This window comes from Vulpes vulpes, chromosome X, assembly GCF_048418805.1.
Source record: "Vulpes vulpes isolate BD-2025 chromosome X, VulVul3, whole genome shotgun sequence".
NCBI classification, from domain to species: Eukaryota; Metazoa; Chordata; class Mammalia; order Carnivora; family Canidae; genus Vulpes; species Vulpes vulpes.
The window spans coordinates 116320943-116336354 of record NC_132796.1 but is presented as its reverse complement, the minus strand read 5'-3'; the positions used below and the strand labels follow the sequence as shown (position 1 = coordinate 116336354).

At 46.4% G+C, this 15412-nt stretch overlaps 1 protein-coding gene across 1 annotated transcript in view; it reads left to right on the top strand.

Annotated features, from left to right (window-relative positions):
- The first annotated feature begins 2777 nt into the window (after positions 1–2777).
- Positions 2778–15412, top strand: part of LOC140596137 (melanoma-associated antigen 8-like) — a 39452-nt gene continuing 26817 nt past the window's right edge. Inside the window, exon 1 of the mRNA XM_072743530.1 lies at positions 2778–2842. Coding sequence (XP_072599631.1) covers positions 2778–2842 — 65 coding nt within the window. The remainder of the gene's footprint in view (positions 2843–15412) is intronic.

Here is a 15412-nt window from a genome sequence, read left to right as displayed (position 1 = left end):
TCTCAGGTCTCTGCATGAAACCTGCTTCTCCCTCTGCCTGTGTCTCTGCCTCTCTCTCTCTCCACTCTGTGTATTCTCATGAATAAATAAATAAATAAATAAATAAATAAATAAATAAATAAATCTTTAAAAAATATGTTGAACTGGAGAAGTATGAACGTGATGGGTGTGTGTCACTCACACACTGGGCTGCGGGAACCTTCTATCCCAAGGAACAAACATGGAGAACTTCCTCAAGGAAAACAAGCTCTGGATGTCAGGGTCATCGTAGAGCCCATGCCCCGAGAGAGGCTCTTGGCCCTGCTTTCCCCCAAACTGCCCTGGCCCTTAACTCCTCAGAACGCCCAGGACTTTCTCTTTACAAATCCAATGGGACAAGACCAGAAGGAAGCACCCTAAGGCCTCCCTTCATGCTGGCCCCACAAAACCTTGAAAAGCAACTGGCTGCCCCTGGGAATGTGGCCCCGTTTCCTTATCTCAGAATTTTTTCTTACAGGACCAGGTAGGACCCTAGGTTGTTGCTATTGACCTGGAGCAGAAAGTCCATGACCTGCAACTTGTCAGTTTCCTTGCAGGCCCTGGACCCCCACAGGAACTCGTTGTAGGCAGGGTCACTGACCGCCACCTGTCGGCGCTGCAGGTAGCCTCCCTGCACCCACAGGTCGGTGAGGTGGTCCCCGGGCTCCCCATAGACGATGTGTTCTTACCATCATCCACCCCAGAGTCTCCCACACCTCCTCCTCAAGGACACATCTGTCCTGCAGGAGGATCAACCCCAGGACCAGCCTCAGGAGGCTGGTCTTGGGGATGCCCCACTGATCGCTCAGCATCCCATCCCAGGTGAGCCCGAGGATGGGGTTGAGGACGTAGGAGTGCTCGCTGGGATCCACTTCGATCACGTCTAGGCCAAAGACCAGCTGCAAGCAGATGGACGCTTGGCTCAACATAGCGGGGAAGTCGTCCTGGTATTCTGGGGTGAAGACCTCCAGCATCTCTGCCTTGCTGGTGGGCTCCTTGGTGCAATAATTGGGGAGCAAGAATACCACCAGGGCAGCCGTCTTCATGCGGAAACTGCCCTCTGCCAAGGGCTCCTCATCTCCTGCCTCTCCTGGGCCACTGGGACCAGGAGGCTCAGGCTGGGCATGGCTACCAGCTGCCCCACCACCGGAGGAGGAGTCGGCACTCTGAGAGCTCTGGGGAGCACTCAGGGCCCCGGCAGCAGCAGACACCTACTGGGGGAGCCAAAGATCATGCAAGAGAAAGACAAAGAGGGGGACCAGGAGGAGGAGGAAGAGGACGAGGAGAAGGAGAAAGAGGGTCACACCCCGGGTTGGCCCTGGGCCGGCTCCAACCACGCTCCTTCCACCAAGCCCCCAGGATCTGGGAGACTTGGCTGGCAAGCCAGAGCACGCCCCAGGTGGTCATCCGGCCCCGGGGGCTCCCAGGACCCATTCCAGGCTGCGTCCCTAGGGCTGCAGTGCCCCTGCAGTCCTGGCCTTGGCTGCCAGCCCCACGTGGGCCACTGCGCCTCACCCCACCTGACCCCACGGCCGCCCACACCCTGGAGGCAGTGCTCCAGCCCAATGGCCACAGGTGTGGGAGGCCCCGTCGCACCATCCAATATGCAGCTCGGGACTTGTCCACCCCCCGACAGCCTCCCGAGGCTGAAGCAGGGGCGGGGCCGCGGTGCTGGCAGCTCCCTGGGGACCCACTCCCTCGGGGGTCTCAGTCCCTCGGGTGTCCTCCCTCCAGCCCTAGGAGACCCCGGGCCCCTCGGGCAGCCGTCCTGAGGCCGGGCCGCTCACACCAAGGCCCTCCCCTCCGCCCGGACCGCAATGGAGACAGGTAGTGACCGTCTTTCCATCAAGACCGCAACCCAGCCCGGGGACTTCCCAGGGCTCACAGAGGGGGCTGAGCTGGGGGGCAGGGGCAGGCTCCCTGGGCCCTTCTTCCCCACCCCTGCTGGCGGGGCTTCCTGGGCACCTGGGCCTCTGCCGGGCTCCACTGCATGCCTCCCGGGACTGACTGTGGACTGGGGTGCAGGGTCCCACCGTCCCCCATGGACATCCTTGCCAGGAACCCAGCAGGACCTGAGCCCACCGTCTGCCCCCTCAGGGAGGCCCTGCTCTGAACACCAGCCCCCTGGTCTCCCAGAGCCTGGATGCGGAAGTGGGGCCTCACCACGTGTTCCCATCCCCCCCACGACCTTCCCGGGAATAACTCTGGGCTGGGGTGGGGGTCCCCCGGGCCTCTTCTGCATCCTCCCCGGGATTCCCAGCAGCACCCGGGGCCCTCCCCTCTGCCCACGTGTCCTAGGCCCTGCTCCTGATGCCAGGGGCCTGCAGTGTCTCGGGAGACCCGGATGTGGAAGTCTGAGCACCCATACTCCCACAGAGGGCAAGTCCCCATCCCCCGGGGGGCCTCACAGCCCTTGTCACCCTCCGACAGGTTCCCCTCTGTCCCGCTCAGGGTCCATCGCTCAGTCCCCATAGCCCCGGGACCCTCCCTCCGCCCCCCTCAGCGTCTGCTCCCGCCACACCAGGCCTCAGGCTCTCGGGTACCCGGATGTGCCAGGCCTGCCGCACCCGCCGCCACCATCCGGCCCCATCCCGCTCCTCCGCGGCCTTCCAGGGCTCACCGTGGGCCCTGCCCTCCGCCGGGTCCCCTCTGTCCACCTCAGGGTCCATCCCTCGCCTCCCCTTAGCCCCTGGGCCCTCCCTCCGCCCCCCTCAGCGTCTGCTCCCGCCACACCAGGCCTCAGGCTCTCGGGTACCCGGATGTGCCAGGCCTGCCGCACCACGCCACCATCGGGCTCCATCCTGCTCCTGCGGGGTCTTCCCAGGTTCACCGTGGGCCCTGCCCTCCGCCGGGTCCCCTCTATCATGGGCTCTTGGGTCCCCTCTGTCCTGGGCTCCCGCCCCCACCGTCACTCCCTGTGTCCCTGCCCTTCTCAGGCCACTGCCCCAGGCCCCATCATCCAGGCCTCAGCTCGAAGCCGGGCCCCGCCTTCCCCCGGTGGTCTCTCAGGGTTCCTGATAGGCCCCACCCCCCCACCCCCCGCCGCCCTTTGGGGCCCCTCCCCCGCCCTCCGAGCCCCCTCCCGGGGCAACCTGCTGCCTGGCTGCCGCCGCCCGGGCCTGGCCTCCTTCCAGGGGACCCCACTGCGACCCCCCACACGAGGCCCTCCGCTGTCTCAGACCTCCGTGGCGGAAGTCGGCCCACGTCACATCCGGACCCCGTGCCAGGGTCCCTAAGGGCTGATTGCACGTCCGCTGGAGATGGGCTCCGCGGGGCGGTGGTAGGAGGACCCGTGTGGGAGGCTCCCTGGGTCCTCTCGCGGGGCCTCCCTCCCTGGACTCGCGAGATCTGCCTATTTTCCCATATTTATGTGTTTAATAAGTCAAATTCTTTTCTCAGTACAGACACATGGGCACTTGTATTACACTTTGGGTTAAAATCCAACATCATTCTATATATTTGTGTTGTTTAACTTGTTCCAGGTTTGGCCACTGGGCGCTCTTCCTGTTAGCTCCCTCTTCATATACCTCCCTCACGCCCCTGGAAACGTTTCCATTGGTTTCTTTTTATGTATTTTTTTTTTTTTAGCATTTCTTTATTTTCAGGCACTACAAGGTACTTCCGGCTCAACTTGCATATTTCCCTGTCCCATTTCTAGAATCAGCATTTTTTCCAGGGAGCCCTTGTTCCATTGACCGTAATAAAGTGTGAGAAACCTAGGTCTGTGCACTAAGTTCGCGGTTTGCAAATGGCGTCATTGTTCCTAGGGCTCTTTGGCTGACAGAGGAAGAAATTACATGTGTGTTCACGACCCGTGTGTATTCACATATGTATACAAATTTTAGATGTAATCATCTATATGTGTATTAAGCTACAGAAGAGTTTTTACTGATGTTTTTGGCTCTAATCCTCCACCACATACATCACTATAGCTTCCTCCTCTACAGTGAAAAACCTTGAGATTTGGACGTTGTTTATATGTCAGTGTCCTGTTGTCTCTGCTGGGTTATCATGGTTATCTCTGAAGAAGGTGCTGAAATAGAATTTGTAGATGGGCTAAGCATCAGTTCAGCTCCAGAATACCCTGGAACCTCATCAAAGTTATGCCTGCCCTCTAGCCTCTGGACTCTGATAAGGCTACCTGGCCCCTGTCTATGGAGCTCTTGAAAGGTCAAGAGAACCCATTATTTGAGTGTCTGAACTGATAAACAATTCGACTTTTGATGCTTTGGGGGGTTGAGATCACCTGTAACTAAGTATGGTCTTCCTTATCTTTCTGGAAAGTATTTCTTTCTTACCCAGAGCTACAGGGTAAGCTGGACCCCAAGATGAGTCTTTGTTTCCTCACCTTTATTTAGCTTTATGACTCAGGGCATGTTATATGAGCTTTTGGTGCCTCAGTGCTTTTTTCTCTATTCTGTATTTGAATAGTCACTGGGAAGCTCCTGGAGGCTGGCAATTAGACTCTACCCAGAGGGAGGTCAGGATAGCTGGATGAAAAACAGACACCCCTCAGATTCGACAGCTGACAACCCTGCTATATGTTACTCATCCTTAAAACCAACTTATATAATGACATACATTCTCCAGTGAGCATCGGAAAGCCTAACTAGAAATTGAGAAATGTGCCCAAGTTCTCAGATTAAAGATGATACATCATGGGAAATCATGAGTTGATACTTTGATTGATTATGATCAATCAAGTAGTAATGATTCTCTCAAGCTGTTCCTTAAATAAATACCATAGAATTGCCTATTTGAAACTCTGCTATGGTGTAAAGTGTGACTGTTCTCCATAACAATACTAGATGAATGTTGAAGGTATTGCTGTAATCACAAAAACTCTCAAACTGTCTGTAAGTGAAGACAGCATACTAGGTCACCTTCTGTGATGTGGTGTAGTGTGGTATGGCCTAACACAAACTAAAAAAACACCTGCAAAATTGGGATTTTAATTTTGATTCAATACGTTGAAGAAAATTTCCATCAAATCAGTATGTGACAGCTAAGAAAAGCTGGTTCGTTGAAAAGACCAAAAATTTTGACAAACATTTAGTAAGAGAGAGAGAAAAAAGAAGACTCAACTACTAATATAAAAAATAAAAGTCGGGGTAGTATTACTGATCTTTTTTTTTAAAGACGGTTTTACTTATTTACTTATGAGAGAGGCAGAGACATAGGCAGAGGGAGAAGCAGGCTCCCTGTGGGGAGACTGATGTGGGACAGGAAGCCAGGACTCTGGGATCATGCCCTGAGCCAAAGGCAGATGCTCAACCCCTGAGCCACCCAGGCACCCCAGTATTTTAGGTCTTAAAGAAACAAACAGGATAGTAAGAGAGTACTCTGAACAATTATACCCCAAGAAATTATATAACCTAAATGAACTGGGTGTATTTTTAAAAACACAAACAACCAAAGTAACCCAAGAGGAAAAGAAAATTAAAACAGATCTAACAGGTAAGGAGAATGAATCCGTGATCAAAAATGTCAAAGAAATAACATCCCAAGACCAGGTGACTTCTCTCATGGATTCCACGAATACTTGAAAGAAGAACTTATACAAATCCTCAATTTCTTCCCAAAATATGGAAGAGGAGGGAATACTTCCTATCTCGTTCTGTGTGTGAGGTCAGCAATACGGAGGTAGTAAAGCTTGACAAAGACATAAAAAAAAAAAAAAGAAGTGACACACTTTCATGATAAAAAAAAAACTTTCAACAAACAAGAAATAAAAGAAAACTTTAACATGATAAAAGGCATCCACGAAAAATCCACATCTAACATACTGAATGGTCAAAGACTGAAATTTTCCCATTAAGTCAAGAAATAAGAAATAAACCAAGGGGCACCTACGTGGCTCAGTCGGTTAAGCAGCTGGCTCTTAATTTCTGCTCAGGTCATGATCTCAGGATTGTGAGATCAGGCCCTGCATTGGAATCCATGCTCAGGGGCGTCTGCCTGAGATTCTCTCTCTCTTCCTCTTCCTCTCCCTCTCCCCCACCCTCTCTCCCTAAAATAAATAATGTTCTTTTAAAAGCCTAGAATGCCTGCTTTTGCTGCTTTTATGTTATTATACTGAAAGTGCTAGCCAGAGTGATTAGGCAAAAAATATTTTTTAATAAATAATAAATAAATAATCATCATAATAAAGACAAACAATGTGGGGGAAAAAGTAAAAAAAAGAAGTAAAAGCAGAAGAAAATACTAAAAATACGTTTATCCAAGGAAATATAAGGCATGTACACTACAGCTTACAACATATTGCTCGAGGAATTTAAGAAGATTTCCGTATTTGGAAAGATACCTTGCATTCATGGAGTTGAAGACTTAATTTTCTAAAGATAGCAGTTGTATTAAAGCAATATACAGATTCAATACAATCCGTATAATAAATCCCAACAACGTGCTTGAAGAAATGGAAAAGCTGATTCCAGAGTGTATATAAAGGGACGCCAGGATGGCTCAGGGGTTGAGCATCTGCCTTTGGCTCAGGTGGTGAAACCATGGTCCTGGGATCAAGTCCCGCAGGGAGTCTGCTTCTCCCTCTGCCTATGTTTCTACCTCTCTCTGTGTGTCTCTCATGAATAAATAAAAAAATATAATAAATAAATAAATAAAGTGTATATGGAGTGCAGATGCCCCTTTGGATAATTATGTTGGTATCGTTTACATAAATACCTCATAGAAAAGAATCAAGATGTCCATCAATAGAATAATGGAAAAAGAAGATGTGATATATATATATATATATATATATATATATATATATATATAATGGAATATTACTGCCTGGCACATTGGTGGTAGGAATAAAAAATGGTGCAGGTTTTGTGAAAGATGTTTGCACTGGTTAAAGTGTATCAGATTGTCAAAAAGTTAAACTTTTTAAAATTTATATTTTTTACTTTAATTTATAGGACTATCAATTCCACTCCTATGTATATACTCAAAAATTGGAAAACAGGTATTCGAACTAATACCTGTGTAGAAATGTTCACCAAAATTCACAATAGCAAAAGGAAGAAACGACCCAAATATCCATCAATTTGAGAATGAATAAGGGAGGTGTATAGGCCTATAAAGAAATATTAAGCCGTGAAAAAGAATGAAGTCTCAATACAGGATTTAGCATGGAAGCACCTTGAAAACTGCTGAGGGCAAGAAGCCAGACACAAAGTTAGCATATTGCAATTTCCGTTTATATGAAATACACAGAACAGGTATATTCAAAGAGAAAGCAGAGTAGCGGTTGACAGGGTCTGAGGGAGAGGAAATGGGCAGTGTCCACTTATCAGATTCGACATTTGCTCTTGGGGTGTTGCAAGTGCTTTGGAACCACACAGAGGCGATAGTTGTACAACACCACAAATGTACGAAATGGCACTGAATTGGACACTATAGAATGACTTCATGTTATGTGTATTTACCTTAAAATAAATAAATAAATAGATGATAGATAGATAGATGATAGATAGATAGATGATAGATAGATAGATATAGATAGATATATTGATAGAGGCTGTGAAACAAGAAGGCATGAATCTGCTGGAAACCAAGGAGTGCCTTCCCCTTCTCTCAATTGCCCTTTGCCCTCAACCTAGGGTCAAGCTCCGTGGCCTAACATGCTGGGTTAAAGGTCTAGCCTGATTCTCTGCGTCTGGCCTCGTCTTCTGCCTTCCACCACACTGTAGCCTTTCTCTTTCCGTACATGGAACTGTTTTCTCTGATATTGAGCAACCGAGTCCTCATTATCTCAACTACGTTCACTATTCATTCCCACCTAGTAAACAGATGAGCAATTAGAGATTTGCTAAGTCCTACTTCTGTGAAACCAAGACATACTAATTGGGGTACAAAACTCGTGTCCCCTTCAATGAGGTCTGGCTGTTCTTACAAGAAATATACCCAGGAACGGATGAGTCCATATGACAGGGACATTGGCATTGACCCTGGACCTTCTTTAACAGGGTGACAGATGAATTTAAGGAGCAAGGGGATCTGAGGATACTGGTGAGAGGGTCTATTTCAGGCTGCTGGCCATGTGCACGGGAAAGATGGACCACTGGTCACATGCTAGCAGTACAAACTTATTTAAGGGCCAGTGAAGAACGACCCACAAGCTTCATTCCTCTTCACTCCTGGAGCCATGTAATCCGAGACTACATTTTTGCTTGAACTCCATCGTCCTTGCCAGCGAGGCTTCTCCTTTAGTTTAGCAAACCTAACTGCGCTTTTGGCTTCATTCACCCAGATGGCACCCCCAGATCTCAATAAGAAGGACTGCACAGTTGTGACCAAAAATCTTAAAACATCCCTAAAGAGTTACTGTGTCCCTTCTATCTCCACTACAGCATCTCATATGATACTCTGGAAAGTAGTCTGCAGGTTATGGTCCGTCTCAGGTTGTTTAAAGGTTTTAGGTTGGATTCTTTAAATTGGCAAGACTTTTTCTTCTTTTGAAATTCCTTGCCATCTCTGAATGAACAGCAAAGCCCAAGTTCACAGAAACCAAGAAAAGAACCACCCTAATCCTCACACCCTTCACCAACTGGACTCTGGGTCCTTCCCACTCTCCCTCCACAAAGCCCTTTGCCAACCACTGATGACTGTGGGAGGTCCCACCCAGAGCAAGCTCTCCAAAATGAGATCTTGAGGACACTGCCTCACCTCTCTGAGAACTTGAAAAACTATCTACAATGGGAAATATCATGTTTCCCACATACTGTTTGCAGTAGCTGTTTTTTTAACCCTTTATTTTTTTATTATTATTTTTAAATAATAAATTTATTTTTTATTGGTGTTCAATTAACCAACATACAGAATAACACCCAGTGCTCATCCCGTCAAGTGCCCCCCTCAGTGCCCGTCACCCATTCACCCCCCCCCCGCCCTTATCCCCTTCCATCACCCCTAGTTCGTTTCCCAGAGTTAGGAGTCTTCATGTTCTGTCTCCCTTTTTGATATTTCCCACACATTTCTTCTCCCTTCCCTTATATTCCCTTTCACTATTATTTATATTCCCCAAATGAATGAGAACATACAATGTTTGTCCTTCTCCGATTGACTTACTTCACTCAGCATAATATATTTTTTTGTATAAAAATATATTTTTTGATTGTGAAATGGTGCAGCCACTCTGGAAAACTGTGTGGAGGTTCCTCAAAGAGTTAAAAATAGACCTGCCCTACGACCCAGCAATTTCACTGTTGGGGATTTACCCCAAAGATTCAGATGCAATGAAACACCGGGACATCTGCACCCCGATGTTTATAGCAGCAATGTCCACAATAGCCAAACTGTGGAAGGAGCCTCAGTGTCCATCAAAGGGTGAATGGATAAAGAAGATGTGGTTTATGTATACAATGGAATATTACTCAGCCATCAGTAGCTGTTGTGATAAGTAAAACCCCAATGCCCACAAAAGCTGTACTGAATCAAGAGTGGCTGTAATCTCAAGCTCCCATTGCTTTCTTGTAGGCGTCCATGGAATTTTCATTTAGCATGAGAAAAGGGCCATAGTACCCAAATAGGTTTTCACACACACACACACACACCCTGGGTGGAGAATCAAAAATGTCTTGAGTGTATGAAGCAGAAGTGTAAAGTATCAAGGGGTAAAGGACTCATGGCTGCTGCAGCCTAGTTGGAGTTTGAAACTCTATGGCACTGTAGATATGTGTGTATTGTGGGGTGCTTGAACATATGATTGGATTCTGAAAACAATGGAAGCATCCTCTATTTCAAAAAACAAGCAATAGCTATTCTTGTGTTCCTTTTCAGCTTTGGTTGTCAGCTTCACTCTCAAACTACCAGACACATCCCACACACAGCCAGCCAACCACAGACATGTGAAGACTCGTCATACCATCTCCTGCTGGTTTCAGGAAGAACTTCATGGAATGAATGCTCTCTTCTCTTACCCAGAGAGGCACTCGCTTTGGAATAATTCATTTTTCCCTTTCTGCCTGTCTCTTCCACAGGCCAGTTTCATTAATGTTACTGAACCTAAAATTAGTCTCAAGTATATGTAAGTATGCTAGATGGTTGTGAATGATAGTTACAGAAAAGCATTGGGGTAATTCTTCATGAAATCATGTTAGATGATAATTTCTTAGATTATGACACTGTCTCGATCTGCTTGAGCTACCATAATAAAACACTATAGACTGGGTGGCTTACACAATACTAAATTATTTCTCATAGTTCAAGAGACTGGCAGTCCAAGATCAAGGTCTGGCAGGATTCAATTTCCAGTCAAAATCCCTCTCTTGGCTTGCAGATGGGCACTTTCATTCTGCAACCTTTTCGTTCTGCAAGGCCTTTTGTCTGTGCTCACACACAGAAAGATAGTATAAGCACACTAATCCCATCATGGGGATCCCACCACCATAAACTTGTCTAATTCTATCTCCCAAAGGCCTATCTCCAAATACCATTGCATGAGGGGCTTTAACATGAATTTGAGGGTAGGGCCACAGATAATTCCATAGCAGATACCAATACCCAAATGACAAAAATATAGATAACTTAAATTTCATAAAAATTAAAAATGCTTCTGCTTCAAAGGACATCATTTTAAAAAATACCACCCACAGATTGGGAGAAAATACTTGCTCATCATGTATAAATGTGTGGTATACAGAATATATAAAGAACTGTTATGGGGATCCCTGGGTGACTCAGCAGTTTAGAGCCTGCTTTCAGCCAAGGGTGTGATCCTGGGGGTCCTAGGATCAAATCCCACATGGGGCTCCCTGCGTGGAGCCTGCTTCTCCCTCTGCCTATGTCTCTGCCTCTGTGTGTGTGTGTGTCTCTTATCAATAAATAAATAGAAACTAAAAAAAGAACTGTTACAACTCAACAAAGAAAAGAAAAATAAACCAATTTTGAAAAGAGCAAAAAAAAAAAAAAAAAAGGAAAGGAGTAAAACATTTGAATAGACATTTCTGAAATAAGATGTATAAGTAACCAATAAGCACATGAAGAGATACTCAACAGGATCATTAGGGAAATGCAAATCAAAACCACAATGAGTAAGGATTTCAAACTTGCTGGCTAAAATATAAATATACAAAGTAACAACTATTAGTGATGATATGAAGAAATTGAAGTCTTCATATATTGCTAGTTAGAACATAAAATGGTGCAGTCACTGCAAAGCAGTCAGCAGTTCCTCCAAAAATTAAACATAGAGTATAACCATATGACCCATCGATAACACTCCCAAATATATATCCAAGACAGATGAAAACATATGCTCACACAAAAACCCTATCCACAAATGTTCATAACAGCGTTCCTTACACATAATAACATAAATCAGGAAACAATTGCAACGTCCATCAACTGATGAATACATAAAAGGATGGTCTAGCTACATAATGTATATTATTTGTCAGTACGAATAGATGAAACGTTGATACATGGTATAATATGGGTGAACCTTGAATACTGCATGCTTAGGCAGAAAAACTAGACACAAAAGACCACATATTTTATTATAGTATCCATATGAAATATTCAGGCTATGCACATCACTAGACACAAATAGTAGGGTAATGCTTGCCTAGGGCTAGGGAAAAGGGTAATGGGAAGTCACTCCCAATGTTGAGAGCCTTTTGAAGTGATGAAAATCTCTGGAGTTAGGTAGTGGTGATACTCCACAATCTAGTGAATATAATAAAAAGCACTGAATTGTACACTTTATTTTATCTTTTAAAAAGGCTTTATTTATTTATTTGAGATGGAGAGAGAAAGAGAGGACACAGGCAGGGTAAGGGGCAGAGGAAGAGGGAGAAGCAGACACCCCCTCACCTCCCACTGAACAGGGAGCCCGATGCGGGGCTCGATCCCAGGACACCCGGATCATGACCTGAGCCGAAGGCAGACACTTAACCAACTGGGCCACCCAGGTGCCCCTGAATTGTATATTTTAAAAAGGTAAATTAGATGGCATGTGAATTATATCTCAATAAAGAATAAAAAGGAGAAAACAGGAGATGAGAGGGTAAGAGCACAGATGGAGAGGCCCTGGCTGGTGTAGCCCGCTGAGACTGCTGGCAGCTGAGACAGCGGGGACTCGGGGAAAACCCTGACATCACAGGCCCTGAAGTTGGCACAGGGAAAGGCAGCTCACCACTGGAAGATTTTGAAACTCGTAGCAACAACAAACCTCGGACCCAGCTAAATTACAGAGTAGATGTGCTACATCCCACGTGCTAACAGCCCAGCGAAGAATACGCATGCCAATTTCCAGTCCTAAATGCTATTCACCTCAGTCTCTGCTGTACTCCTACAGATGATGTCTGGCTGCAAATCAATAAAAAATATTGCAAAATACCAACACTCCAAAATCAAGAACAGTCAACTCACTGCCAATAGAAAAAACAATAAGTAGAACTCTACTCCAAGGTGATTTATATTCTAACTATATTAGGGAGAAACTTTTATTTTATTGTTTTAAGATTTTATTTATTTATTCACAAGAGACACAGACACAGGCAGAGACACAGGCAGAGGGAGAACCTGGCTCCCTACAGGGAGCCTCATGTGGGCCTTCATCCTGGGACCTCGTGGATCACAACCTGAGCCGAAGGCAGACACCCAATAGCTGAGCCACCAGGTGACCCAGAAGAAACGTTAAGTCACCTCTGATTAACATGTTGAATAATCTAGAAGAATAGATGAATAACATGCATGAAGAGATTGGTAATTTTAACACCGATGTAAGCAATAAGACAACCAAATGGAAACGCTAGAATTGGAAAACAATATCTGCTAAAAGGATTATAAACAGACTGAACATGGAAGAGGAAAGACAGAATCAACTTGAGAGAAGTAAATTAGAAATTGATGCGAGGCAAGATGCCAGAATAGTCCGGTCTCCAAGTCATCTGTCCACACCAAATTACCTAGATAACTTTCTTTTTTTTAATTTATTTTTTATTGGTGTTCAATTTGTCAATATATAGAATAACACCCAGTGCTCATCCCATCAAGTGCCCCCCTCAGTGCCCGTCAACCAGTCACCCCCACCCCCCACCCACTTCCCTTTCTACCATCCCTTGTTCGTTTCCCAGAGTTAGGAGTCTCTCATGTTCTGTCTCCCTTTCTGATGTTTCCCACTCATTTTTCTCCTTTCCCCTTTATTCCCTTTCACTATTTTTTATATTCTCCAAATGAATGAGACCATATAATGTTTGTCCTTCTCTGATTGACTTATTTCACTTAGCGTAATATCCTCCAGTTCCATCCACGTTGAAGCAAATGGTGGGTATTTGTCGTTTTAAATGGCTGAGTAATATTCCATTGTATACATAGACCACATCTTCTTTATCCATTCATCTTTCGATGGACACCGAGGCTCCTTCCACAGTTTGGCTATTGGGGACATTGTTGCTATAAATTTCAGGGTGCAGGTGTCCCGTCGGCCTGAGATTTAAAGAGACAACTGCTGGGATGCTATAGTGAGAAGAGTTAGCGCTTCTATCAAGGTAGGAAGACAGAAAAAAATAAAGAAATAAAAGAGCATCCAAGGGGAGGGGGCCTCTCGAGGTGCCGGGAAAGAGCCCCTGGGACAGGAAAGCCTTGTCCTGGAGAAGCAGGAGCTTTACCAATCTTCCTGGACAGATGGTGCCCACAGGGAACACGGGCAGGATCCCAGGAGGGGCGTGGATGCCCTCAGGCTCCCGGGGGTACTAACAGAGGATTTGCACCCAGGGGAGAGTGCGCCACACACCTTTGGCCTAGGTCCGTATAGGGCTGGAGTGAGTGCCCGGCAGGGCGGGGAGCAGCTCAGTCAGCACAGGTCCCAGAGCCCAGGGCACCGGGGGACACCGCCCAGGATCCAGTGTTCCCCCCAAGAACAGGTGGAGCCCGGGAGGACACAGGGCACCAAAGACACTCCTGTTGCTGGGCAGCCCTGAGCTGTGCAGGTCCATGCCCACCGGCCCCCAAGACAATGAGACCCCTACAGATGGGAGACTGCGATAGTTTCTGCAGGAGCTGACTCCAGAGATGGAGAGCTGGCCGCTGCCACTGTCATTGTTCCCCCTGGTGTCGCCTTGTGCCTGGGACTGAGCAGGGGCCTCACAGGATAAACACCTCCCACTGAGCCGTGCAACTGGCAGGGGACTGGGAAGCTCCCCCAGGTGCACACAACTGAGAGTGAGCACCGCAGGCCCTTCCCCCAGAAGACCAGCTGGAAGAACAGGGGAAGAGCAAGTCCTTGACCAAGCAGCCCTGGAAAGTTCCAGGGGAAGTCGAGAGATTTACAGTATATAGAACCAGGGGATACCCCTCCTTGTTTATTGTTTTCTGTTTCCCCCGACCCCCTTTTTTTCTCTCTTTTACTCCTTTTTCCAGTAAAACTTGTTTTTGGCCACTCTTCACTGAGCAAAATGACTAGAAGGAAAAACTCACCACAAAAGGAATCAGAAACAGTCCTTTCTCCCACAGAGTTACAAAATTTGGATTATAATTCAATGTCAAAAAGCCAATTCAGAAGCACAAGTATAAAGCTACTTGTGGCTCTGGAAAAAAGCATAAAGGATTCAAGAGACTTCATGACTGCAGAATTTAGATCTAATCAGGCCAAAACTAAAAATCAATTAAATGGGATGCAATCCAAACTAGGGGTCCTAACGACAAGGGTTTACGAGGTAGAAGAACGAGTGAGTGACATAGAAGACAAGTGGATGGCAAGGAAGGAAACTGAGGAAAAAAGAGAAAAGCAATAAAAAGATCATGAGGATGGGTTAAGGGAAATACATGAAAGCCTCAGAAGGAAAATTCTACATTTCATTGGGGTGCCAGAGGGCGCTGAAAGGGACACAGGACCAGAAAGTGTATTTGAACACAAATCATAGCTGAGAACTTCCCTAACTTGGGGAGGGATACAGACATTCAGATCCAGGAGATAGAGACATCCTCCCCTAAAATCAATAAAAAACGTTCAACACCTTGACATTTAATAGCAAAACTTGCAAATTCCAAAGATAAAGAGAGGATCCTTAAAGCGGCAAGAGACAAGAGATCCCTAACCTTTATGGGGAGAACTATTAGGTTAGGAGCACACCTCTACAGAGAGACCTGGCAGGCAAGAATGGGCTGGCCGGATATATTCAGGGTCCTAAATGAGAAGAACCTGCAGCCAGGAATACTTTATCCAGCAAGGCTCTCGTTCAGAATAGAAGGAGAGATCAAGAGTTTCCAAGATAGGCAGGAACTGAAAGAATATGTGACCATCAAACCAGCTCTGCAAGAAATATTAAGGGGGACTCTGTAAAAGAAAGAGGAAGTTCAAGGAAACAATCCAGAAAAATGGGGACTTAATAGGTATTATGATGACACTACATTCATATCTTTCAATAGTAACTCTGAACGTGAATGGACT